Source organism: Gavia stellata, chromosome 14, assembly GCF_030936135.1.
Source record: "Gavia stellata isolate bGavSte3 chromosome 14, bGavSte3.hap2, whole genome shotgun sequence".
Taxonomy (NCBI): Eukaryota; Metazoa; Chordata; class Aves; order Gaviiformes; family Gaviidae; genus Gavia; species Gavia stellata.
The window spans coordinates 22,415,580-22,442,561 of record NC_082607.1 but is presented as its reverse complement, the minus strand read 5'-3'; the positions used below and the strand labels follow the sequence as shown (position 1 = coordinate 22,442,561).

The 26,982-nt window shown below is 44.5% G+C and overlaps 1 protein-coding gene across 1 annotated transcript in view; it reads left to right on the top strand.

Moving 5' to 3' along the window:
• Window positions 1-18,867, top strand: part of ARHGEF9 (Cdc42 guanine nucleotide exchange factor 9) — a 182,380-nt gene extending 163,513 nt beyond the window's left edge. Inside the window, exons 9-11 of the mRNA XM_059824259.1 lie at window positions 6,736-6,979; window positions 7,693-7,761; window positions 18,686-18,867. Coding sequence (XP_059680242.1) covers window positions 6,736-6,979; window positions 7,693-7,761; window positions 18,686-18,867 — 495 coding nt within the window. The remainder of the gene's footprint in view (window positions 1-6,735; window positions 6,980-7,692; window positions 7,762-18,685) is intronic.
• The last annotated feature ends 8,115 nt before the right edge of the window (window positions 18,868-26,982 follow it).

The window sequence follows — 26,982 nt, the reverse complement described above, 5'->3', positions numbered from 1 at the left end:
GATGGAATGATGATCCCCAGTGGAAGAGCCACCCTGTTGCATGTTACCTCCCCGCAGCACTCGGGGCACCCTTTGCCTTGCAAGGAGGGACGGAGGGAACTCTGTGATGCCACATACACCACTCACAGGCTGCATCTGCCTCCCGCAGAGCCTCCTCTCTGCCTGCCTTTGGTCTGCCAGCTCCGAATCCCGAAGCACATGTAACGCTAAGCTATTCTTACAAGGCTTTGAGCTGTTAAAGATCCACCATCAAAGGCTTTCAATGTGTCTTTCACAGATTACTTATTTACAGCTCCCAGTTGCCCTGTAAAATAAGCAAATATCATTATCCCATTATAGAGATGGAGAAGGACTGAGGGAGGAATTGCATTTCACCCGAAGGCCCACAGCCAGTCCCTGCCGGCCTCGGGAGCTGCGCTCAGAAGACCTGACTGCATCCATGTACATAATTCCTCCCAGAGTCATATTGAAACTACTTTGCCATTGGAATATGCAGGGTTTTGATAACCAGGAGGACCAATAACCTACATGTGCGATGAGAAACTTGCAACGGATTATTCTGTGGTTGGCATCTTTCATACTGTCAGCTCATAAGAGGGATCTAATGACTCATGGCTGGAAATGGCTCTTTCTCCACTTGTGTTTTACAGATGATTTGTTTTATGCATGAGAAGTAGAGTGTGACCTAGCATAGAGTAAACCACAGCTCTTGAAAAAATGTGCCATCCTAAAATCATAACTGTTGCTTAAGACCTCATGATCCATCCTTGCACGTCACCCACTAAGAAATAAATAGGAGGAGTTTCTGAAGTGCGTGAAGATGCCTGCACGCAAAGCTAACAGGAGCAAATTACCTGGGACACACACTGGGCCGGGTCCTCTCAAGTGCTCAGCTGTGCCCCGTGATGGAGGGGAAAATTTCCTCCTTATGCGCTATGTGCTGCTTAAGCCGTTGAATAGCTTTTAATTCTAATGCCATTTTGCGCTAGCAATCCACTGCACAGGCAGGGTGCCCTCCTTGTGATTAATGATGTATGTATTCTGCAGCATCACCAGAGAGTTTGACTCTTCCAGGCTCTTGCACAACCACAGCGTGCAAAGGCAGTGCCTGGCACACAGAGCTATGGCCTGGGGTTCTTGTGGCAGAAAAAAGGTGATGATTAAAGCTAGAGGGCAGGAGGAGAAAGCAGTACTAAAGACAAGTAGAAGTCAATTTAATAGTAAGAGTTATTGAACAGTCTGATTTACAGGCACAATCCTTTCTACAGGTATCTATATCCACTGCAGTGATTTGGGGGTAGGTACATAATTCCTTGTGGAATCCACATCCCAACTTCAGATCTTCAGGTTTTCCAATAAAAGGCCAGCCTTGGTTTCCTTATGATGGTCACAAATGAGGTTTTTTTTCTTTCAAGCGCAGCTAGAGGAAGTCGCCTCCCCCCTTCAGAGAGGGGAGAGTGAAATGGGGAGATTTAAGTCAGAGTGAGAGCAGAAGAAAATGGTGTGAGCAGGTCACACAGACAGGTACATGCCCCTGAGCGCAGCCGCTACCGCAGGCACTAGCACTTCAGCTGTAAACCTCCGACAAAGCAAATGCAGAGAGCAGAATTGTGGTGGGTTTACATAATGTGTCAAAACTTTGTTTTGTGCTCCCATCAAATACTACTTTCTTTGGCTTCATCTTTTCCTTGTGAATCCTTAGTACGTATTACGTGAACAGACTGCAGAGCATTATTCAGAAGAGCTTAATTAACCTCAGCTAGGGAAAGAAAAGGAAGTCATAGAAGCTGTAGGGTAAAAAAAGATCATATTTAGACAAATAAATGCAAATGACCTAGATGCATCAATTCCCTTAAGAGCCATGCAATGCAACCTGGATGCTGTCTGCAGCGACTGCAGGTTTATGTCACTGCTCCTCGTGCTTGCTGTCCCGGTCTGCACCTTGGGGCTTCTCCCGTACCGCCCCTGAAGTCCCTACTAATCCTACCTGCTCTCATCCCGTTCTCTCCTCCCTCTGTCACCTTTCTCTTAGACATCATCAAAACGCAGAGCTGGGAAGGACCCCAGGAGATCAGCTATTCCCTTTGCAGGATTAAGTATACTCCGATCATCTCTGATGGATGTTTGTCTAACCTTATTTTTGAACGTCTCCAAGGAATGCTGTCCCAAGACGTCCCTGTTTTGTCTGTTCTAGTGTTTAACTACTCTTATAGCTAGAGATATTTTTTTTTTTCAAGTATCTAATCCTATTCTCCCTTGTGGTAAATTAAGCCAAGCCACGATCAAAATGGAGAATAATTGATCACCAGCCTCCTTAGGAGAGAAGCAGCTTTCCCATATTGGAATACCTATAGCACATTCCCTTTTACTTATGTCCTTTCTAGATTAAACAACTCGATTTCTTTGGCCTTTCCCCACTGATCAGGTTTTGAGAGTCTTTTTTTGTCTTTTGTATTTTCTTGCATTTATCCGATTTAACTACAAAAATTAATTTTTTATGACATTCAAAACTGGACAGTGTAAACCAGCTCGTCGTCATCCTGGCTTAACTATGGGCAGGATAACGTATAATACTATACTAATATTGCCAGCATATAAATGAAGGTAAATTCTATAGCTTAATAATTTCTTCCTAATTCTCTCGTGTGTTATCCCTCAGGTAATCAGGAGGAATAGCAGCAGCCTGTCCCAGCTGCCATTTCTGCCCTCCCTTAAGCCTGCGCTCCTTTCGACAGCGTGGCTACTTATACAGCTGATAAATCTTCATTTTGTGTACACGTATTTGGTTTGTCCTTCTGACATGTAGTACTTCCACCAGTCTGTTTAAACAATCCATTTTCACCCTCAGCCACACATCTGCTTTCCTTTATCTTGTGTGTGCTTGTTTGATTCAGCTTACGTGCTCGAAGGAGGGAAAGATAGTCCTACGCTTGACAAAAATGGTGTACAGAACAACAAGGTTCATTTCTCAACACTGCTACGGGCTTTCTGTCTGCATCTTGCAGAAGTCATGCAAAGCAGCACTGCTTTCGTTGCCTGCATGTTCCCTGAATTTTTATTCTCTTGTCCACATGCATAAAAAGCTCCTTAAAACAGGGGTTTGGCCTTGTTTGCTCTATGTGTCTTATGTAGCGCAGGTGAATTCCTAAATTTTATTGAAATCAATTACAGTGTAAGCCAAGTGCATTTGCCCATGCTTCACTAAGGACTTAAGTAATATATGTTATTCTTTAAGAGCTGTAGGAATGTATGTGATAAAATATCCATAGATCAAATAATGATTACGTTTCCCATACTATGGGTGTTAAAATTTAGTCAATTAGGAAATAACATCCATTTATTGAGTGTTGGCAAGAAAAGGGGAAGAAAGAAGTGGTAGTAGGAAATGCCTAACCTATTAAAAATGACATTATCCAGTTACAGTTATTAATCTGCGATATGAACTGACCTTTCTCGAAACTAGGTCTGTACAAAGTGTCCTCCATGTGCAGGCACGTGCTGTTCACTGAGGTGTTTATGTGCTCTACCACGCTGTGGTCTCTTAAAAACTTGGGGTATCAGTGCTGGAGTTTATGGTCAACGAGTGGGGAGTGGTCCTTCTGTTGTGGAATTACGAAGGAAATGCACTGTTGGCACAGGGCAGCGACCTGCACTCGCATAATGTCAGGCATGGACTTGCTCTGAGCTCTCTACCTTTTCTGTACCTCTTGGGATGGTTTCATCTTCCTCCGTGTCGGCACCTTTCTCTCCTCTGGGCCTCCCCCAACTCCAGGGGCTCCTTCTCCACCAGAAAGTTCCTGCCAAGCTGGAGGCTGAGAGCTCCAGGGAGGGTGATGAGGGAAAAGATGATTTATTTCTTCTAGATTCGTTATCGAAGTTTCTTCTGAAAATGGAAGTGCAAGTGGCAGGCAGGAGCTTTGCGCTTACTGCCTTTCCCTCATGTGCTTGCTGAACGCGCAGGGATGAAAACGCCGTGTTTCTTCTTCGTGTGTTTTCTGCAAACGGACTCGATAGCTGAGCTTGTTCTTTCCCGCTATTGCGTTCTCACCAACAATAATATTCTGTGGGGCCATTTTATTTCCAAAAGCACTTGTATGATTCCATTATCTCCTCATTGCTCCTTCAATAACTCCTAGGCAACACCGTTATCTTCACATCCAATACTCAGCAACACCTGCAAAACACGGGAGCCTCTCAAACGCACTGCAGAAGCCTCGCGGGAGGCAGCAATTGTTCCTGCTGGAGCCTTGGAGGGGAAATGTATGGAGCAGTTCAGTCAGGCACGTCCACACCCCATGTATTGTCCTCTGGAAGTATAATGACAGCACAAAGCTGTTAAAACATTCACATAGCATTAGCTATTAAAAATAGCTTGTAAAGTTTTCTAAATCAAAATTGGAGCCATAAGAGAGGAAAAAATGTATTTAGTACGTGTAAGAAAAAAGCTAATGCACAGAGCCTTGTATTTTCAGAGCCAGGTGAGAAGGAGGATTGTAATTATTTATTCTTGTAATAGCTTTTATGAACAAATCTCTACATAATCATGAATATCACACAGAAAAGTATGTTTGATCCCACTTCACTCATCTCACTCACGAGGACAGTCTGTTCAGTGTCGTGTTTTGGAAGCTTTCACCAGCAGTGAGTCGGTTCTCCCTGTCTGGGAAGAAGAATAGTTGCTGGTGTAGCTAATTTAAGGAGCACATCTTTTTCCTATGAGATTTGTTATCAAGTTTTTGTGAGAATGTGGTGAAGATAAATGCTATTTCTAAGAACTAGTCCAAGACTCAAATTTAAACACAGTGCACAGTATTGATTTAATTGAACAAGTTTATGTGATGCTTACAGCCTTTTCTCAGCACTCACTGGGCGCAGAGGGAGAGGAAAGAAGCAATTTTCCGAGTTAGGACAAAACAGGAAAGATTTTCTGTTGCATATTCAGCCTGAAATAGTCTTTTCTATGTTTTAGACAGCGTCACTACTCGAAGCCTACATACTAGAGGAAGATACTTGTAGAAGACATTAGTTAATGGATTTTTTTTTTCTCCCTAGAGCATTCCAGAGGAAGGAGCCAGGTTTTAAAGGCTACGAGCTTCTGGACAGTGCCCTGCCTCATGATAGTTAATAGCATCTGGCAGATCCATGAGCAAGTTTGCTAAAAAAATTATGATGTACAATTTATTTTCCAAGATTAATGATTTGTTTAAAATAGTACCTACTGCTTATCTTTAAAAAACCTCGCTACTAAATCTTATTTGAGTAAATAAATGCTGTACATTGATTTTATTTTTCCTCTTAAATGAATCCTTTGACATAGCATTTATCTTTAGGGCACTCTCAAAAATCAAGAAGTATTTAAGCTAAATTAATTTAATACACCTAAATATTGGCTTTTGAGAATGGGTAGAGGAAGGAAATCTTGATTGTGTTTTGCTAAATTTGGCTTTTTAAATACGTGTGCCTTGTAGCTTGAATCACCTTATGTGGTCATGACTATGTAATTAACATTTTGTTTTCTGATGATCATTTTTGTTGTCTGTTCATATAAAGACATAGAGATGTGCGGCCAATGCCACAGTATAAAAAATAAACCAGTATAAATCTGGAATTGTTCTAGTAAAGGCAGTACAAAATTTGATGGGCAAAGCCAAAATAAGTATGAAGAAGGTAAGGAGGAAAACGGGAAATTACCTATTTTTTATTACACTTTATCAGCATCCACAATTTCACATCTATGATTGAGCAGTTGACACAACAGATCTCAAACCACTTTTTTTTTAGTGCCACCTCCACCTACCGTTGTCTCCCAGCTGCCGTGAACGCGTGCCCTCCGTGGTTTGGCAGGGGGGATCGTGGTAGCTGATACACAGCACCGCTGCACGGCTGCTGCGGGCATGGAGCGGAGGTTGCGCTGGTCACGTCAAACAGCCACGGAGCTGTGGGTGTTCTCATATGAGTTCTGAAAAATTAATAATGAAGACTATTTTACTTCTCCCTTCCCAACGTCGAGAAATGAGCTGTTGCTGAAAAACAAGGGTCAGGAATAACCAATTTAGGAGATGAGGATGAAGAGGTTTGGTTGTAAAGGTTGTAAACATCAGGGAGGTAAAAAGAAAAAATTTAAGCTGTATCAAGAGATTATAACCAGGGCGTAATGGGTCAGAGACAGGTTAGGAGTTCTTTGAAATGAGAATTAGGGTGATTTTCTCGCCAATGAGTTGTGTATGAATGGGAAATGGGTTCCAAGGAGAAAAGGGGCAGAGAGCCGTCTCCCCTGACGCTGAGAATGTGTTTGGAAAACAGAGATCTCCGCTACCCAATCTGCACTGCCAAACACACCCGAGCTGCTTTCTCAAGGTTTATGCTTCTACACAGCCTCGTTTGCAGCACAGGAATCCCATCAGGCCAGTGGCCTGTATTTTCCGGTTTCTCGTCCTATGGAACAGAACTTCTCATCTTGGAAAAGGATGGAATTATGTTACCTATTCAGAGGGATTTCTTTATGTCTACAAGCAAAATTTTACAGCATGAGGATTTATATTTTGTTCTTTTATGCCTATGATCTACCCTATTTGTTTAGCCAGCAACAAATGTATTCACAGCAGATGAGGCTTGAAGGCTCTGAGCAGGTTTCACCATTGCTTCTTTCTTTTCTTCAGCCCTCCCATGAGTTCCCTGCTGAGTTCAGGCTCTGTAAGTATCATATGATCAACCCATCTCTCCTTTTCTCTCTAGGATCTGATACGAAGAGATATTCTGTATTACAAAGGTCGTATAGACATGGATAAATATGAAGTGGTGGATATAGAAGATGGGAGAGATGATGACTTCAATGTCAGCATGAAGAATGCCTTCAAACTTCATAACAAGGAGACTGAGGAAATGCACTTATTCTTTGCCAAGAAACTGGAGGAGAAGTTACGATGGCTTAGAGCTTTCAGAGAAGAAAGGAAGATGGTAAAAGAAGATGAAAAGATAGGTGAGGAATATGAAATGAATCTGAAGGGAGATTGTTGGTAATGCTTAATTTAGCCCCAACTGTTGGAGAAACCCACATTTTTTTTGTAGTAGAATTACAGTTCAGCCTTGTTCAGATGTCCTTCGTTGTTCTCACAGTCATAAATAGGTCTCTTTCCAATTCAGTCACTGGTATTTTTGGCCCTCAATGAACAAATTCTGCCCATAGCTTCAAGCCTGGACCTCCGTGGGTATTATGGGAGAAGGAAGTTTTTGGCCATCTGACTTCAGAGTCTCCTGGCTGCATCATTTCTGCTCTGGTTAAGCATGTCTCATGCAGGGTAGGAGGGAGGCAAAATCAATGACTTATCAGCTGTGCCCTTCCCTCAGCATCAGCCCATAAATTGACTGTAACCACCGTCAGTTCAGGCTCAGTTTGTGTTGCTCAGCTGTAAAGCACTGGGCATATTTATGATACTGTATAAATAATAACGGGTCTAATCTTACTTTTCATACAGTCCCTGCACAAGTGAGATTATAAAGAGACCCGCCCTTTCAAGGCAGATCTGCTTTTCAGTAAAATACCTGCCCATACACACAGCAAACTGGGTGATGCTTTGCCACCTAGGGCGTTCTGTGTTTGCCAACCAGTGCAGAACAGTCCCCCCTCCCCAAAAGAAAAAGCAGCTTTGTAAGCAATCTTCTGAATTGTGTTTGCCGTGTTCCCTTTTTCAGGCTTTGAAATTTCTGAAAATCAAAAGCGGCAAGCGGCAATGACAGTAAAGAAAGTCAGTAAGCAAAAAGGTAACCGGCAACATGCACTGTGCCTGGTGATGTGAGGGTGGAGCGGGCTGGGCTGAATCCTGCTGGGTTAGGATCCAGCGTCCCCCTTGAATTTCCCCCTCCCCTTTCTCTTTTTTTATAAAATACCGTTTGTGCTTTGTATCCTTTCTTAATGTATCTGTGGGCCAAATTAATCTCTGGTCTAATGTGGTTGAAGCCAGTGGAATTTCACCAGAGATGAATTTGATCTCGTGTCTCCAGTCTGATGTCCAGAAGCTGTCCCTGGGGGCAGAAATCTCAGCTGTTTATCTCAGGCTGAAATGGGAGTGAGTGCGGAGATGTGTAGGGGTTCTGCTAATTCCCAAAGTCTCCCATTAGCAAAGAGAGAAAGATGGCTAAAATACTGGAGATGGTGAGGGATCTACCCCTTTCCTGCTTTTGGAAAGGGGACACTCATGTTTCCTGGGGCTGCCTATAACTTTTTAAGGACAGCACAGTAGCATCAGCTCTAGGAAATAAAGTACCTTAGTAAAGACAGCGTATCTCTCTAGTGTTAGATTCGTTTCCCCACCCAGGCAGGCTACAGCCAACTAATAAATGCCATGCTAGATGATGAACAGAGTCTCAACTGGCGAAACAGCCAGCGTTAATTATCTCTCGCAATAACTCTTGCAGCTACAGGTTTTGAAATAGTAAATACGAAGGGAAAGCCAGAGAGGTCATTTTTCAAGTTTTCCAAAGCTTCACAAAGTCGTAGACGTATTGATTCGCTACCAAAGTACCGTGGCACAAGTAGACCTGTAAATGGGTTTTGAAAGAACTCGTCACTTCTTGGCTATAGTCAGTTCCAGGCAGATCTGTCCCTGCTCTGTACAGGCATTGGGTTGTTTTTTGCAGAAGTTGAAGGAGCTCTTTGCTTTCTGCCTCACCTGTTTGTTGTCTACTGGCTTTGCTGGCCCCGTAGTGGTTCGCTAGGCCAACTGTAAACTCCTTGGTTTGCTGTGTCTCTCCATTGTCATTAGTCTTCTCCTCTCTACTAACTTCCTATGTTGTCTTCTGAGATGTTCTCTAAAAACTCTCCTGGCCAGATTTTCTAAGCTCAAAGTATGCACACACCCAAAAACGGGCCCAGGGAACGTGTATCTTACACAACGGACATGTAGTGCAGGCAGCAGCGGACGCTGGCACGAGCTCGGTTTTGCAGATTCACCCCTCACCACTTGCACGCTTGTCCCGCAGCACGGAAGCAACCACAGAGATTATGGCAACTGGAAAATTAGAGAATCTGATTTGCATGATGGCCACGACAAAAACCGTTTAAATTATTATTTGCTGTTCAGTTAATTACGTTATTAATCAATTAAGGTATTAATTAATTAATAATTGTACTGTTCGGTCATTAAATGACACAGTTCAAAGGTGCCTGAGCATGCCTACCGGTATTCCCACTTAAATCACTGGACTTGCATCCTGACAAATATAATATGCCTAACTGTACTTATTTCTTACACAGCAATTGCTCTCTTGTTTTCTCTCTTTCTCTTTCTCTCTCTTTCTCTCTGAGATAAAAAGGAGGGGCTGTTATCTTAGACTTCTCTGACTATAAAATTAATTAGCTCCTAAAACATCAGTCAGCATTTCTTTTATGAAGAACGAGCTGATGCTATAACACTGGCAGTTCTTTTTATGAGATTAAGTCCTCAAGTCAGACAGAAATTCGGTCAGACCCCAAGCATCAAGTTAAGCGAAGCCTGGTTGTTTTATTTAAGACATGAAATCTGAAAAACAACAAATAGGGTCATTAAATTAGTAGCTCTGTTTCTTTTGTCCTACATTGTGGTAATCATAGCCCAGTCTCAAATTAATTAAATAAAGTACCAGCACTGAACGTTTTGCTGAAAGCACTTAGTTTTCTTACTCTGTGCCCACGACCCAAAGAGAGGCACGAGGCTGCCGGAGCAGGGAGCTGGTGGCGTTGCTCAGAAGAGGGAGGTAGGAGGAGAGTCCCGAGAGCTGGCTTTCAGCAGCTGATTTTTTGAATCTTGCCATATGCATTTTACATACATTGCCAACAGTTTATTTGCCAAAGACCTTGGCAGGGGCTGCGTTGCAGAGGCTGAGGCGCAGCCCTCGGGGCTGGGAGCAGGCAGACGGGTGTGCTATGCCAGGAGGTTGCTGCCTTTGCCTGCCCGCACAGCCTCCCACAGCACACCAGTAGCATTGGAAGGGGCTTTAAGTTGGTTTTGGAGCATCAGTTATGCCTGGAAAGCAGTGAAGCCCTTTAGGAGTACTTCCCCTGCATTCAACTGAACTAGTTATTCATTTAAATTTACGGACTTTGCAGGACAGGTCTCAGTGGCTACAGCAGGGCTTGACTGCTCAACAGCTCGACCTGTCGTGTTGAGTGCCTCGCTCCTGTGTCAGTGGATGCCTATTACAGACTTGTTTCTAGATTATCTATCTCAGTCATTCCCTCCACCTCTTAAACAGGAAACCATGGTGATTTCCCTGTCACAGAATACTTAAGGAAGAGAGAAAAGCCATCAAGGAGGTGAAATGGAAAATGCAATCAACTTGGTTAGAGGTGAAGCAGAAAAACATTTTTCAAACAGTATAAGTTGCCGTTTATTTCATGCACTGTTGTATCACACCTCCCAGAAGCATCACTCTGCAGCTGGCTGGCGTGCGTTTGAAAGGGAAGCATTTAAACTACTGCTGCAGCAGGTGAGGGAGAGACACCGAGAGACTGATCAGCTGATAGCAGGAGGAGAAACCTTAAAACTCTGCTTTTTAAACGGACAAAAACTTTATCCAGGTGATTAAGAGGGGACACAACTCTCAGTGTTTTGAGAGGTGTTTGATCCCAAAATGAGGGTCCTCTGTGGGGCATAAGTCAGCCCCCGCTGGAAGCAACCCCCTCCTAACGCTCACGTCTGCGCAGAAATGCGTGCATGCATGCAGTGCCAGGCGTCCTTCCAAATCATTTTAATGATGCGCAAGGTCAGATTTCAGCAATATACTAGGATTTACACTACTTATTGGATTGGGCAAAACATAATGATATTAGACCAGGTGCCTTAAGACAGCATTAAACCAATTCTTGGCCTTCTTTAAGTCCATTAGACATAAAGTAAATGGGTAGTGTTGGCTCTGCACCTTACCAACAGGTAGAGAAAAGGGCTGTTTGTTGTTTTTTTCTTTTTGCATTGATTGTTCAAGATTTTGCCTCTTGGTTACTGCCCTTTAGCGTGCGTCTTTCAGTGTCAGTGTGGTAACTGGGAATAGAATTCAGTGTGGTGTCTCCTAGAAATAGTAAAGTAACAGAGAAATTTATTTGTCTTGACTTACAAAAACAACAAAAAAACCCAGCCCTTTTTAAGCTACAGTCAATCAAGTGTGCAACTTTTCTGCAGATAAGTCCAGGTACCACTGAGGACCTTCACTGCCTGCACTGAGACTGCATCATTAAGATAGCATCGAGTTGCACTTCCTGAAGTGTGCTCGTTGCTTACTAAAGTAGTGGAAACAAGTCTGAAGTTCCCTGGAAAATGGATCCCTTGTGGACCTCCAGCCCATCCTTAACGTAGACATAGGATTATCCAGGGTACTTTTTCCATTTCTAAGTGTCTGAAAACAGAATGCTCCTTTAGTGCCTCTATCCATCAATGGCTTCTGTTCTGCTGGCCACTTTTAATCTCCCCTACAATGATTAGTGTTTGCAGCTTTCAGAAACATCCAGTTACTTTTCTGATCCCCAGCTTTGTCCACATCTGTCCCCATGCAGGACAGCGTGTACACCTAAGGGGTTTTTGCTCATGTTCCTTTAGAAGCTGTCAGCCAGGGGTGTCCGGGGGATTAGAGGTTCCAGCGCCCAGGAAGGAGACCCCGTTCTTAAAGCACTGTTTCCCACTGATGTTTCCATTTTGGAAAATGAAGTGTCTGTTCAAAGGAAGGGAAACGTATATTCAATCACCATCACCCCTAGCCCTGAGCTTAGAAGTATGCTGTCATTAAATCTGCCCGTAAATACTCAGCTGTGCAAACCCAGCAGGGGTTAAATCATCAGCCAGCATGAACTGCTTTGACCTGCAGTAAAACACCCTCTGAGTCACTGAATTTTCCTGCTAATTTCTTCCTTTCTGATCACTTGAGCTCACGGCAAACTATGCCATAAAAACCCTGACCCAAACACGCAACAGCTTTTGTCTGACTTCTCACTTCTCCGCTTCAAGCTCGCTCTCAGCAAGTCTGCATAGCAAAATGAGATGACTGCATGTTAGCGTACTTGTGCTGGCTTCATCCAGCTGGCGAGGACAGGTCTTACCAGGTAACAAAGTCTGTAGGTACCTCCTGTGGTTCTCCTGAGTGTTTAAGCCTATTTTATTGCATCTTCGTTGCTAACAAGATTGACGTGGCCCTGACATGTTTCCCCATCCTATTCACAGATGTAGGCATAGCCTCGGAGGGATTGGAAGAGGCTGATCAACACATAGACTATCCACTTTAAAACAAAGAGGGGCATTTGCATTTTCAGATAATCAGGGTCACTTCCCTTTTTTCACAGAGCTTCCCACAGCGTAGGTGAAAGAATGGAGCCAATCATGTTCTCAGTGGTATTTCCCCACAGACTCAGAGAAATCACAGAGCTTATCCCATTGCTTGTAAAATACAGGCCCTACCCAAAACTTCCAAAACGCAGGCATTATGCCATGCCCATCTGCAGCTCGCTCAAGCACTTTGTCCTTTGGGTCCACAAGCGCTAGTCTCATTGATGATAGTATAGATAGATGGCTTCTCCCGCAAGACGTTAGTAACCCAGCTGGAGTCAGTAGTATTATCTGAGATGCCATCAGATATACAAGCTAAGGCAAATCATGAATAAATTCTTGGTTGGGAGACCTCTAAGGATGGTACCGGTGACTCAGCAATGGGCACATGCTTCTGAGCAAATTCTCCAGGAGATTTTTTTGGTGAGATGTGAAACAGGCCTCTTGGGTTTTCCATTGGCCCTCATTTGAAGAGCCAAGTTGTTGACATCAACGTCATGTTGAGATTCCAGCTGAAATAAGTCTCTCAGCCCAGATTCTCCTGCACTTTCAGTTCAGTGAGGTATTTTAGGTAAGGGGCAGTGTTGTTACCCAGAAGAGGCTGCATTTCAGGGCAGTGATGGATGGACTGATCTCTTCCTATCAATGAAACAGGCAGAGTGATCTTTGCTATCAGTGTACAGAATGCTGGAGGAGAGGGAGGCTATATAAATACAAGATGGGATAAATTAGTTCTCACCTGGCTTTGATTGATAAAGCCCTAGTATCATTTATTCCATCTTGCCTCGCTTAGCTTTTGCTTATCCCATGAGGAATCATTATCTTAATGTCTAGTCTAATGACATCAGGTTGCAGTAACAGACTTGATAAATAGACTCAGGAAGGTCAAGTTACCTCAGTATTTGTAGATACTGTGGTTGGCTTTGGAATAGCCCAGACACAAGATTACTGTTTTCCTCTGTTGCGTTTCTCAAGCTGCAGTTAGCCGTCTTCCCTCCCTCTTCCTCCAAAGCAGAGAAGTTAGGCTAGTGGTTAGAAAAGGGAGCTAAGGCACGTTCTCCTCACCGGTACCATCCCTGGTAATATCTGCCTCCGCCAAGCTGTTGAGTAAAATCCCTGGCTGTGTAAAGAGCCATGGCTAATGCACCACTTAAATTCCTCTTGAGTTGGGCGAGGATGACAAAATTTGAGTCGGGTAGTTTACCATGGAAGCGTAAAACAATGAAGTTCGCAGCTGCCTGGGACTGCCTTCGGAGGCAGACTTTTCCAGTTCACAGCTGCCATCCACACCTCTTGCTGTAAAAACTAGGGTCTGCGATCAGGGAGCAGATCTAATACCAGACACAGCGTAGTTTGCTAACTCTAAACGTAACAGCAACCAAGTGAATAGCGGTGAAGTGCTTTGAGATCCTCTGTTGAAATGTGCTGAAGAAAGGCAAAGGGCTGTACCCGTTCAGCCATTACTGCTTATTTCTTTAACCTAAACTTGTCGCTGTTGCAGGATTAATTAACTGTACAACAATTAGTGTTCTTGAGGTGTGTTCCTGGCTACCCCACATTGTGTATGGGTTACAATATTCGGGAGGAAACGGAATTTATGGGATTTATGGCTCCTGAAGGATGCAAGTTGGCTCAGCTGCTATTGAGATCAGAGGCAGATGAAAGGTTCCTTAGCGCAGCGCTGCTTCCTTTCCTACCGGCAGCCTCCACTCAGCCAGGAGAGAAAGCAGGTGTTGATATTTTATTGTCTCCCACTCAACTCTGGCTAATGAACAGCATGATATCTAGACAGCTAGGCAGAAGAAAAGCCTATGAAATAGTTCCTGATCAAAGTATAAACTAAAATCTTAAAGGTTGAGGATGGAATAAACAGCTTGTAAGGCAGGTTTCCATGGTTATATATAGGTAAATCTGCGTGTATTCTGTGTACGTTTTGTATTAACTCTGGAGAGGTGCAGTGTTAACGTAGCTGTCCTGCTATATTGTAACTGGGTCTGTCTGCACGTGTCCGCGTGGATTGCCTGTGAGATGGTATCACGCTCCTAAATCTTCAAGTGCTACTGAAGTCGTGTTGTAACCTCAGATAGAAGAAACGCTTTGAAAGAAAGAACTAGAAGGGAAAAAAGAGACAGTTTTAAATCTTTTTAATTGTTTTCTTCTGAGCTGAGAAATCCGAAAGATTCCAAGTGACGTTGCCTAGTACTAAAAAAAGATATGATTTCAACTGACAGCGCAGCATCTCTCTTTACCAGTTGTGTCTAGCCAAATCATAAACCCTAGAGTTTTCTTTTTCTCATTCTGAACAGATTTCCACAACCCCCACCCTGCCGAACGATCTTGCTATGCAGCTGCAGCCTTTATATTCTGCTACAGTGCAGAATTATGCATGAACCAGCAGAAGGAGCTCCAAGTCTGGTCATTGGTGTATAGCGGCTTTCTTACGCCTTGGAAAGGCAGTGGAGCAGCTGTGTCTAGAAATCGTTACTTATCTATCGATTCTTTCCCGTTGCGCTTTGAATTCTGTTCTCCAGGCAGCGCACAATTGCGTTGGAAAAGAGCTTTGCTCATTTCTTTCTGTTGAATTGCAGTGGAGTTACGGCTTTGCATATTAAAAAAAAATCCCTCAAGAGAGAATTTTGCACAACGGCCTCAAGTTCTGGTGAGAGAGCAAACCACTTCAGAGCAGAATAGGAAAGTACCAACCTGTCATACTTTTTCCCAGAATTGCTCTTTCTCAGGATTTGCAGATGTGCAGATTGGGTGAATCTCCCTCCTCCCCCCCCACCCCTCCAGTTCCTGTGTTCCACCTTGTCAAGAACATGGGTATGTCCAATAAAAAAAAGCCATTCTTGGGGCACCTCAAGCTATTGCAAAGTGCTGTATCACGGTTTCACAAGAAAATGTATTCTTACGGAATTATCAGCCTGGCTTGCCAGAGCACAAATGTTTTTATTTGCATGCCCACAAACACGCGGTAATTATGCATGCCATTGAGATCCGCAGTTTTGATCATTCAGGCGATGGAGGCCGTTTGATAAATAAGATAAATATGCAAACCTTCGGCTGCTTATTCAAGTAGAACCAGCCAGGAGCTTTTGACGTTCATCCAGCTTAGACGTTAATGCCAATAGCCGAGATCCTTGAGCAGGGTCACACATACAACTTTGAGAATGTGGGTCTGAGCTTCTTTACTGAGGCAGTGTGTGCACGGGTATGTTTCAAGCAAGGATAGACATTTTTCAGGAGATTGGACCAAAAAGGCTATTTTGGGAAATGGGGCTTGCTTGTGATCTGGCCAGGGGAGTCTGCCTTTTTCTCTTTCGGAGAAGACAGACTATGGATTACGTTCTTTGCAGTGTAACTCCATCAATGTCAGTGGACTTCAGCCAGACTGTCCATTCTCTACTTCTCCAGCCTTCCAAGTTCATAACAGTTTGCTGATCCAGGAGATCTCTTAGCATTTTTGTATCATGATTAAAAGACGTCAGTCCACCCTCCACAAATTGGTTTAGAGACAATAAAGAGCTCAGCCCAGCTCAGCATGGCAGACCGAATGCATCACAAGGCTGACTGATACTCTGCAGCCGCAGGATGCAAAAGACATTGGGCCCTGTCATTAAAGCAATGTGGTTTTAAGGTCTTCCAAAGCTAGAAACAATTGCTGTATGTCACTTAGTAGCAGCTTTAGATTCACAGCTCTTTTGTGTTGTAGAACATTAGTTAGTAATCTTGGTGGCACAAGACCTATTTGCCTTTGAAGTAATTCCTGGTCCTTTGGGTCAGTCGAAGATCCAAACCACTTACCAGACAGAATAAGATATATTTCCCAACTCTAGCCATGTAAGGGACTTGGACCATATCCTAACCTTCCCACAGATCATAAAATTCCTCACCTGTCTCTGCTGGGAAAAGTGGCCAAGGCACTAAAGGCTGGTGGCCTCCAGGAGAATGTCTGTGCTCTTGTATGGGTTCAGTGCTAGAGTTAGCCCTCCAGAGCAGACTCTGCAGCTGGTTACACTGCCCACACGTTGACCTGCCTTCCAGCAAAGCAACTCAGAGCAGGACAGTGGTAGAAGAAGGGGCGGAAGAGGTAGGGCAGAGATGAACTCAACTGCATGCTCTACCCTTACGGGACATCATTGGCTTAAGACACATAGCGTGGTGAATTCAAATTGATGGTTGGGGCCTGCCAACGAGGATGGTACAGAAGTTGTCTCAGGTATCCTAAACCTGACCCTGTCCAGGATTGACGCCAGGACAGCAAGGGCTCTGGGGCTGCACTCTGCCCTGCAGGCTTTTTGTGGGAGAGAGGAGCTTGGGAAAGAGAGAGTAGAAAACTTGTTGATGAGTAACTCTATTCCAGCATCCAGAAACAAATGCAGAACATCTCCAGGTAGTTCTTTTCAAATGAGTTTGAAATATTAAGTGTGATGAATTTGTTAAAGGTTACTAAGTATGAATCACGGAGCGTTTTTTGTCCACCGTAAGGAGAGATCTTGGTTACTCCCTACAGTGGACAGAGAGCTGCATGATTCGATGGTATTTGCTGTAAAGAAGGAGAAATCAGTTAGACATAGTCAAGATGATACCTCTATTTGGTCTGAACCTGTTGAGGATTTTAACAGCCCTTGATTGGTAAATTCTATAGCAAGAGGAAGCAAATTAATTCTCTTTCCTAAAGCCATACCAAAGCCTTAGCTTTGTATCTAAAAGAGGTCCTGAATTATAATGCGGCAAAGTATAAAAGGTGTCCGATGAGCTCCGTGAGTGCACTTTGTGAGGCTTTTTCCTTTGTCTGTAAGTACCCGACTGTGTGCAGCCTTCCTGTGCCCGGACCGGCCAGCGCTGGTCCCACAAAGCATGTGTTTGTGTGTGGGTAGGAACCGCTAACTGAATGCAAAGAGTCGCATTTCTTTTACACACGTTGCTGTGGTACCTGGGTGCTAATCACCATATTTTGCCTTCTCTAGCACCTTCCCAGCCGAGGATCTCAAAGTGTTTTACAAACATTAATTAATTTAGCTTCACAACCCTCGTGTGAGGTAGGTGGGTGATGCCATCCCGCTTTCCAGATGAGGACACTGATCTACTTGGGTAGAGTCACCTCGCTCCTGCGGTTAAAACCAGGGGAGGCAATGGCCTCGAGATGGCCCTTGCGAAGCCTGCCACCCGTCATGCGGCCGGGGCTGCCCTCCCCGCAGAAGGAAGAGCAGTTCTGCATGCAGCAGAGGCGATCCAGAGATGGCCAGAGCTTACAGCAACCTGCTTCAGAGCCCTGCTCCTCCCTCCTTCCTGCCCTTCTCTGGAGTTGTGGTTTCCAGCCGATCACGCTACCCTGAGGCTGAAGGAGGGGTTATCCCTCATCAGTGGTGTTGCGGGAAAGGAAATACAGAAGTAGCTATATTGCTGCTCCCTGTAGTCTACACTTTGGTGGTGACATGCCTCCCCTCTGTTCCACTTCCATTCACCGAAAGCCGCCCTTTCTACACCATCCTTTACATTGGGTTGCATAGGTCCCAGCTTCCTGAAGCTCGCCCTTTCTGTGGGAAAGCTGTAAGGGCAGCATCCCCTCAGCCCGTTCCTGCACAGGAGCTGTGACTCACGTATGTGGGAATTATGCATCTAGAACCTGAAAGCGTAGCCTTGCCAGTCCATCCATTGCTACCAGTTTGGATTGAGCAGAACCAGCCTTTTCTGCGTTGCGTGCAGCCGGTTTTGGCTGAAACCAGACTGGTAAATTTAAAACGAACCCTATGGAAAAGTCCTACAAACTTTCCTAAAGAAAATAATGAGTTACCCTTTGTATAGGCGGAATAGCGCTGGAGCGGTGCTGGTCCCTGCAGCATAGCGCTTCCTCCAAAGCAGCTCTGCTCTGTTCTGGCGCAGGAACCGGTGCCGAGTGGTCCTCGGGGTCACACTGTTCGGGGCTAGTCACCGGGGCGTGTTGGGGCAAAACGCGGCAAAACCGCTTTCCAGGCGTAGCTGGGAGGGAGGGTGAAAACGAGCTTGGGAACAGCAAGTGTTAAATTTGCGAGCGGGTTGAATGACGCTGTTGTCTGCCTTCATCTGACCAGACTGATACTGCGTATGGCCTGGCCGTGTTTGTGCCTCGTTAGGTCACACAGGACTTTTCCATGAGGGCAGGCAAAACTCTGCCAATACAAAAGTAATGGATCTTTTCCAAATCTTCAACTCATGGTCTAGTGTAGGTAGCCTCCGAGCTGAGAGTTTAGGCAGCTGCTGCGTTCCTCCGTAGATTTGCCGTCTCTAGCACGTCTCCCCGTTGTTTGGGACCCTGGTTATTAAGTGATAAGAAGCGATAGCATGACGAAGAAAGACTATTGACCCGATTGCACTTTGACTGATCTGTTTCTTTTTCCCCCCAATCATCGATGCAGGTGTGAGCTACTCCAAGTCGGTTCCTCCAGCCTACCCACCACCCCAGGATCCATTAAATCAGGGACAATACATGGTGACAGATGGCATATCCCAGTCCCAGGTCTTCGAGTTCACCGAACCCAGACGCAGCCAGGCACCATTCTGGCAAAACTTCAGCAGGTTAACACCATTCAAAAAATAATACCTAGAGAGATGGAGAATTTTAACTTAAAAGAACTAAAATTTAAAAATAAAAATAAATAAAATTATATTTATAGATGGACCTTTTTTCGGAGAAGCACTGTTGCAACTAAATATATATACATATATATATATACACACACATTTTAAAAATAATAATATATATACATATATGTATATATATAGAAGGACCAAAAACTTTTTTTGTTGTTTTTGGGAAGCAATCTGCTACTAGATACTAGGAAGCACCAATGATTTCTAACCATGTGACCTATTTTATTTTATTCCATTGGTCGGACATCGTGGGTTTTTTTTCCTTCATTTTCATTCAAGTCGTCATCGGCATCCCAGAATGCTTTCTCGCTTGTGTGAATTCATCATCGAAGTTCCTCATGGACTACATTGGTGTATATTTTATTTGATTTTATTTATGGGGGGGTTGTTTGTTTTTTGGAGTGCCGGGAGGTCTCCGCTCCCACTCCCTCCCTCTCCGTCCCTTCCTTGGCTGTCCCCGGAGTTATCATTTCAACGAAGAGCATCGACCCTTTCCCCGTCCCCGCCCTGCATTCTCTGGTCTGACTCGTGCCTGTCTGGATGTGCTCCCCTGTGCACCATGCTCTGCTGCGCAGTATTTCTCTGGCTTTAGCTGTTTTGTTGTGGGCAGGCGAAAACAAGCAGAAGGGGCATCAGCTATTTAGGAAGTGAGAGCCGGGTTTTCCTCAGTTAATTTTTTGCATTTTTTTTAAGCACTGTCTTTTTCTCAATTCAGTGTGATTTGTTCACACTCGGAGTAAGACTGAGAAAAGAGTATCAGGGGCTTTTATTTCTTTTGCATTTAGTTTTATTCCTGTGGGGTTATCTTTGATTTATTTTCTTTTTAAGCTGAGACACGACTCTGAAAAGCCCACTCCTATCTTTGTTTTCTGTGCAAAGATAAAGGCTTAAAAACTGATGGCTTCATGCCCTCCATTCCAGCTAGAGGAAAATTGGCTATTAGGCTCCAACAAATGGCCAGTTTTCTTTCTTCAGGAACTAAGGTCCCATCCTGTTGGCCACACTCACGCCTGCACAGCACTGCGTTAATGAACCACTAATTGCCCTTTACAGGAGCAGTGATCCCAAAAGGGAGGACCATGACTGCACTCGCTGCCCGCTCTGCTCTATTGCATATAAGATCCCTGGCTTCACTTGGGCACTGACCTCCCAAGCAAAACATGAGCTGCTGGTAGCGAGCCATTAGCGGAGGGATCGTTGCCTAAGTAATTGGAAGTATTTACCTGATATTTAATGCACCCAAGCTGCAGAGGAGTTGAGAACTGCCTTTCAGGAAAGATACGGATGTGACCTGAGAAGTTTAGCCGTGTGACCATGATTATGTGACCTAATCTACATCAGTGATCAGTTTAATCGAAACGGCATCAGTGGTTCAGCAGAGGTGTATCGGTGTCAGCGGGCTCTGGAGTGATTAGCTAAACTCTCCAGGTCTCTTTCTCTCTCTTTTTCTCCCTCTGGAGATTGATAGCTCTGTTTTCAAAGACACTTCCTACAAGTTCAGCCTTAAGTACCTTTGTTTGCAAGCGCGAAAGCGTATGTTTAAGCTTGTAAAACACATCATTGTGCACTAGGATGATTTTTTTTTCCTAGGGCAAATGAGACTGTTTAACCAGATTTAGAAGACGAACTTAAAAACTTTGCAGAGCTATTCTGCAAGCTCCTTTGAAAATGTGGGATGAAGTGATTGATCACAGTATTTATCATTTTCTTTTGAATCTGATACACCACATAAGCACCCCAGGCCAACTAGCGTGAAGATACATTTTTTTTCTTAGAAACACAAGCGAATGGGAAGAGCAGAGTGTGTGATTTCAGTATTTCCATGGAGCCTGTTTTATTTCAGGGCATATTACAAGGCAGTGGCTATATTTTTTATTTAAGTACAAAAATAATCTCAGCACTTTTTAGTAATCTAGAAACTATCAATAAACAGCAAAGCCAGATTCGTGTTTTGGAGAGGAAGCGTGGCCCCTCTGTGACAGGCAGCAGCGAAACACGGGGAATCCCAAATAGGAGGCAACCCAATTTTATATCAGAACTTATTTTTATGCTCTTTTGTATCTTTGCATTTTTATGGTCAGATTTTAATATTGAATATGTAGCAAATATTATTTTGTTTCTTTAACAGAATGGGTATTTAAAGAAGTGAATGAAGTGGGTTCTCAGAAGTTAACTGAAATGTTTTTCTATTTCTGAATGGCTGGAGAGATGGAGAGAGAGAGAGAAAGAGAGAGATTACAAATTGTTGTCAACATGATGAAAATTTCACTTATTCCTTTGCCTTTTTAATTGCTTAGGGAAAAAAAGTAACAAGCACGTTAGTTAAGCCTGTTCATTTACTGTTTTGTGCCTCAGAGAGTGAGAATGAGACATCCATAATTTTTATGAGAAGATGCTTCCTAAATATTCAGCACTAGAAAAAAAGAAACACCACCGCCACACCATTATTTGCATCATAAATCAAGACTCGCTTGATCTGACAAGGCCACTTGTTGGACTCGCAGCTTCTTTCTTAAACGGAAAGCCAAAACAAACTAGCGTTGCTCGTGCTTGCCGAGGCCAGGCGGCAGGCAAAGCAGATGCAGGCGTTTGTTCCAGAGGGAAGAGGGGCTTGGCTCTCAGGCAAGGCATTCAAGAAAGCTCTTCCCCTCCATAAATTGCCAAGGTGCTGCAAGAGATGGAGCGTTATCAGAAAGAAGAACCAGCACTGGGGCCCACTTTTACTACCTACTGTGGCTTTCCCAATAGGGAGCAGGGTCGGGCTGCCTGGTGCGGCTGAACGCGCTGGCAGCAGCGCCGATGCGATCAGATTGGGGTGATTTTGACTGAGCATCTGATACAGACTTTCATTTCAATGCCAGACAGGAGGAACCCACTTGCCATTCCATATGCAGAAACAAGAGAGTTGTAACAAACTTACATGTTTACGGTATTTCTCTGGCTGAATCTCTCTATATATATATAAAAAATAAAAGTACCCTCTTCCCTAGGTAAATGACATGCATTACCCCTTGACCTAGACACTAGAACAGAGGATCTAAATTCAAGACTTTCGCCTCCCCACCCTCTCCAAAAAGATCAAACAAGAACCAACCTAGGTGCATCTAACAGTTGTAAATAGAAAATAATACATAGAGAAATATATTTGAAATTTGTTTCAGTTTCTGGATGGTCGCTGGCCGTCCATTGCAATGTTATTGATAGTACACTGTGGTGCTTTGGGTTTCTGGTTTTGTTCTCTTTATGCTCTATCATCTTTTCATTGCAGCTACATTTCAGGGAACATGTATATTTAGTAGCTATTGTAAGTTCTGCATGGCATCACCAAGCTTATTTTTCCTTAAGAAGAAAAGAAGAGTCTGTAGGAATTGAAAGGCACTATGACGACAGGGACTTGTAGCAGAGAATTTAAAAAAAAAAAAAAAAGGTTTTTAAAATTCTAGTTTGAAGCCAAATACTGATATTTTAGTGCTTTTGGGGTTTTAACAGTAAGAGCAAAAAAAAAAAAAAAGAAAAAAAAAAAGGATTTTGGTAACCCAGCTGATCCGCACTTGCCAGTTTTATTATTTTGTTTATATTGGACTGTTTGACCCTGTCAAACAAGTGTCAAAGTTGTGTGTATAAAACAAAAAAAGTGTTTAAAAAAGTGTTGTAAAGACACTGAGCCTTATGAAAATATTTATGGATTAAATAAAAAGAAGTGAAAAGGCATCTGAAGGCATTTTAAATCATTTTCCTCAGAGCGGTCTCACTCTTTTCCCGAAGGCTGAGCACAAATCGCTGGGGTGGGGCTCCAGCTTGTCAGCAAAGCAGACACTAAGACATTCTTGTGTAACCAAAAAATAGGTTTGTTCTGGAAATATCCCACCTCCCCCTTGCTTTGTGTCCTCCATCTGAACTGAGTGAAATGATTAATGAGTAGCTGGAGGTTCAACGCTGACAAAATACTGCCTTGCAAGTGCTGGCAGGGGCTGCTCTAAGTGGAGCTTGGATCACGTCTTCTGCGAAACATGGTTTTAAAATGCTTTCTGTTACTGAACTTTGCTCAGCTCCAACCCAAACTTGAAGACAGCTGAATTCTCCAGACAGACATCTGATCACAAATACGTTGTGAGCGACATCAGAAGCGTTTCAGAGCATGTGGAAGTAGAGCAGGGGGTGGGTTTTTGAGGGGAGGGAGCCCGGCCACACGCTGCTCCGCTGCAAAGGGCTGAGCCCGAGGAGATGAGCAGGTTCCTGCCCTGATTTTCCCTTGGCGTGGGGGGAGCAAGTGCCCACAGGGAGAAGGAACCGGGTGCTTTACCCCTGAAAGGCAACGTGCTCTCTCCAGAGAGCCGGTGGCATTTCACAGGTAAGACAGTTGGGTCGTGCGGTGGTAGATAGCCCGAAACTGCAGTTACAACCAAGAGAAGTGGGGTTATCGCACCATGGCATCCAGACGTGGTAGTGGTTGGGAGCGATGCCTGTCGTCACGCGGAGAAACACAGAGGCACACGTACCAAGTTGCTATAAATAACTGTGGCCAAAGAGCTACGTTTTCAGTAACGACACTGACTTTCTGCTCTTTCCTATCTATCTATCCTGCGGGTGCCTGTCTGAGTGAGTGATGGCCAGGGGCCGGCACACGGGCGGACCGTGTCTTCAGCCCACACGTATTAGGAAGCCAGTCAGACGAGGGAATAAAAAAATGCAAAAGCCAAGCAGCTCTGCTCTGGGAGAAAGGGAGAGAGACAGGATAGTGGCAATGCTGCGAGCGCGAGGGCTTCTGCGGGGCCAGAATTTGAGCAGGTTCAGGAACAGGCTCACCCAGACCTCAAACATCACAGCTTCACATTTGCCTACTGCTTCAGCAATACCCCAAGCCAAGCTTTTTTTCTCTTGCTTACATTATTGCTTGCAATGAAGATGACGTTTGTGCTGTGCTGGGGTTCACTTGTCCAAATGATCCCGTTTCTCTTGTAGCGCGTAACTGAAGTCACTCGGGAGGATTGGCACAGCGCCGTTTCCAAAGTATGCTGCTGGGGAGAGCAGACCCAAAATGCATTTACATATAAAACCTCCCCTTGAAGATCACCTCTCCTACCCACACCCCCATCTTTGCAGGCCAAAAAAGTTGTTTGCCAGAATTTTGCACTCCCCTCTGGGTTTGCAAATGTGGGGAAGGAGTGGTCAGGGGGAGCGTGAGCCGTACGCATTGCCCAAGACGTGTGATGTGCCAAAAAAAAGCCCTGACAAAGAGGGAATGGGGAGGAAACCCAATCAGCCAGCATGTGTGCTGGGGGCAAGAGCCCAACCAAAACTTCCTCAGAAGTGATAGAGAACCTCCATGCCTCTGCAACACGCTCCCACCCCCAGCTTGCTTTCCTGGCAATGGCCAGAGGGAAGAGCACTCCACGGCCGGGAATGCCACTGCAGCCCGTAGTTGATAGTCGACGTGGGTATTTCTTTTCGTGACAGTATTCATTTGGGTTTAGCTTTCTCCAGCCACCCAGCATTCAGCCAGCTACCGTGAACTTTGGTTGCATAAAACAAAAACAAAAACCAAAGAAACCCGGTTTAAAATACATTTGTCTTGCGGGGTGCTGTGTTCGTTAGGCCCTATTTCTGGCTAACAGACCAAACCGACCCTCCAAGGTAGCCATAGGGGCACAGCAGGACAGATGTGGCCAGCTGATCTCTGAGACCTCGATTCAGAAATTCGTGGAAACACGTGCCATTTTGCACCAAAGCTTTTATTACGTACACGTCAAAGTACAGAATTCAGTCCTCAGAATGAACAATGATCAGTAGGGAAATGACTTTGAATGTCTACATTGATTCTGCCTGGTTTGATGGTCTGTCATGCTGCTTCACCTGCCTGCGCCGTTACCGGGCCGCGTGGCTAAGGGCACGCTGTTGTGCAAAATCCGTGGGGACGCTGTGTAGAGCCAGCAGCCTCCAAGGGCAGAGTCAGGCCCCGGCTCCGCTTGGGAACTGTAATAGAATGAGTAAAGCTTTTAGGCTGATATGTTTGTGACATGACAGGAATGTTGTATGAACGACTCTGTACGTCAAAGCCATCTCTGTTTAATCCATGTGTATATATCCATGGTATTATAGTCGAGCTTTTCCTTTTTAAGGAATCAGACTTTCAATCTGACTGATGCTGTTGGGATTACAGCTCCCAATCTACCCCAAGCAATAAATTTTCTTGTTATTCTGTAGCTAAGAAGCAGCACCAGGTTTTGCACTAAGTACAGTAGCGGGTCAGCATCCCCCAAAGCGCCATCTGTGCTGGGATATTAAAGAGCAAACTGGAACTGCATGTTGCTGGGGATGCAGCGGGAATAACTGCCATTTTCGAGAGCACTTCTAAGCACTGTCCACCCAGGGTTTCACAATCCTTCGCTGCTAAGGAAGGACACTAACTGTTTAACTGCAAATATAATCTCCCCGAAACTGCAGGTACAAGTTGTAAAACTGTGCATTTGTCTGAATCTCTTACCTTTGCTATGGAAAAGAGGTACACAGTATTTCTTAAATGCTTTTAATGTTCACATCCTTTTTTTTTTCCAGCTCTCTCAAGGCAAAAATGCATCCTGGTGAAGATGTGCACCTTCTCATTTCAGAGCCACAGTAATTTGTTACCTCTTGCAGGTTTGACAGGGTCTCTGTGCTCGGCCCTTTCCACAGGCCAGGCCGTGCAGCAGCAATGGCTCAAAAATGTTTCCCCGTTCCAAGAACCCCCAGGGCCCATTTCCAAACCTCCCTCCAGCACCTCGCTGTCAACGCACCAGCCAAAGCCAGTCTGGTGGCATGCGTGTTGTCTGAGGGACACGGAGCACTTTCCTCTTCTTTCAGTACTGTTAGAGCAGCAACAAAAAAAATCTCCAAGACAGGAACACTGTGGGGTTTTTAATTTTTCATTTAGGAGAATACATAAAAAAAGTTAAACCCTTGCAGAAGCACTTGGCTCATAAAGAAAACATCAGCGCTTGAAAAAGCGCTTTGGTCTGGGGCATCTTGTCGTGTGTGTGTCACCACTGGCTACCCCTGCAGCTTGCAGCTGGGGAGGAGAGTTGGTAATGGCATGTTGAGCGGAGATGAGGGCTGTACACACAGGTCTTCATACACATGCGCTTTCGTGCCCTGTTGCTATAATAGCAGAGAGCCCTAACACATGCAGCTCGCGCCTGTCTGGCTTTTATACCCATTGTACAGCTGGAAGGGAACAGACACACTTCTATGCTAGGATCTAGGTTTTTCAGACTAAACTATGGTCCTAAATTGGCTTATAAAGAACCTCTGAGAATTCAGGCTCCAAGAGACTCAGTGGGATCTTTCTGGCTGGTCCTGGAAGTCAGTGGAAGTTCAGAAGAGAAGTTTTATTCTCTTTTTTTCATCCGGAGGAGCATTAAGAGGGTATATTAGTATACTTGCTTCTGTTTTTAGCTCACTTTTACAAAAACTGTGAAGTTTTTTTATTCATGAAGCAAATACTTGGAGGGTGTGTACGTGTGCCTTCAAGCCCTTGCAGGCTCATAGGAAATCAGAAAGTAGGTGGCCCGTGCCCACAGCACGGTTTGCCCTGGGTGGTGATGCCAGACAAGTAACAGCCGTCATCCATGCCAGCAGGGCCAGGGCTCCTCGTAGCTGTACAACAGCCATCCAGAGTCTCCTTTTGAATCAGTGGGGGGTTTCCCTAGAATGGCGTAACTGAGGTTAAAAAAAGAAAATAAAAGAAATCCCATTCATGGCTGTTTTCTGAATGGGTATAAATCGACAACCCCAGTGACCTCGCACAGGCTTATTACAGGTGTAACTGAAAGCAGTCCTTGATCCATGGGTTTAGTGGCGGGACTGATCCAGACTGGAAATGCTTGGAAATAGTTTAGTTCAGCCACTTATGAGGATGAACCTCTTCCTCCTAAAGACAGCAATTTTTAAGGTGGGTTTTACATACACTAGGTTGATACTATATCACATTCACTGCGAAACACTGCACAAGTGTGAAGAGAGCAGCAGGTTTGAACAAATAAGTCATTTACAGAAGTGGAAGTCGTTGCTGTCGTTATCTCAGATA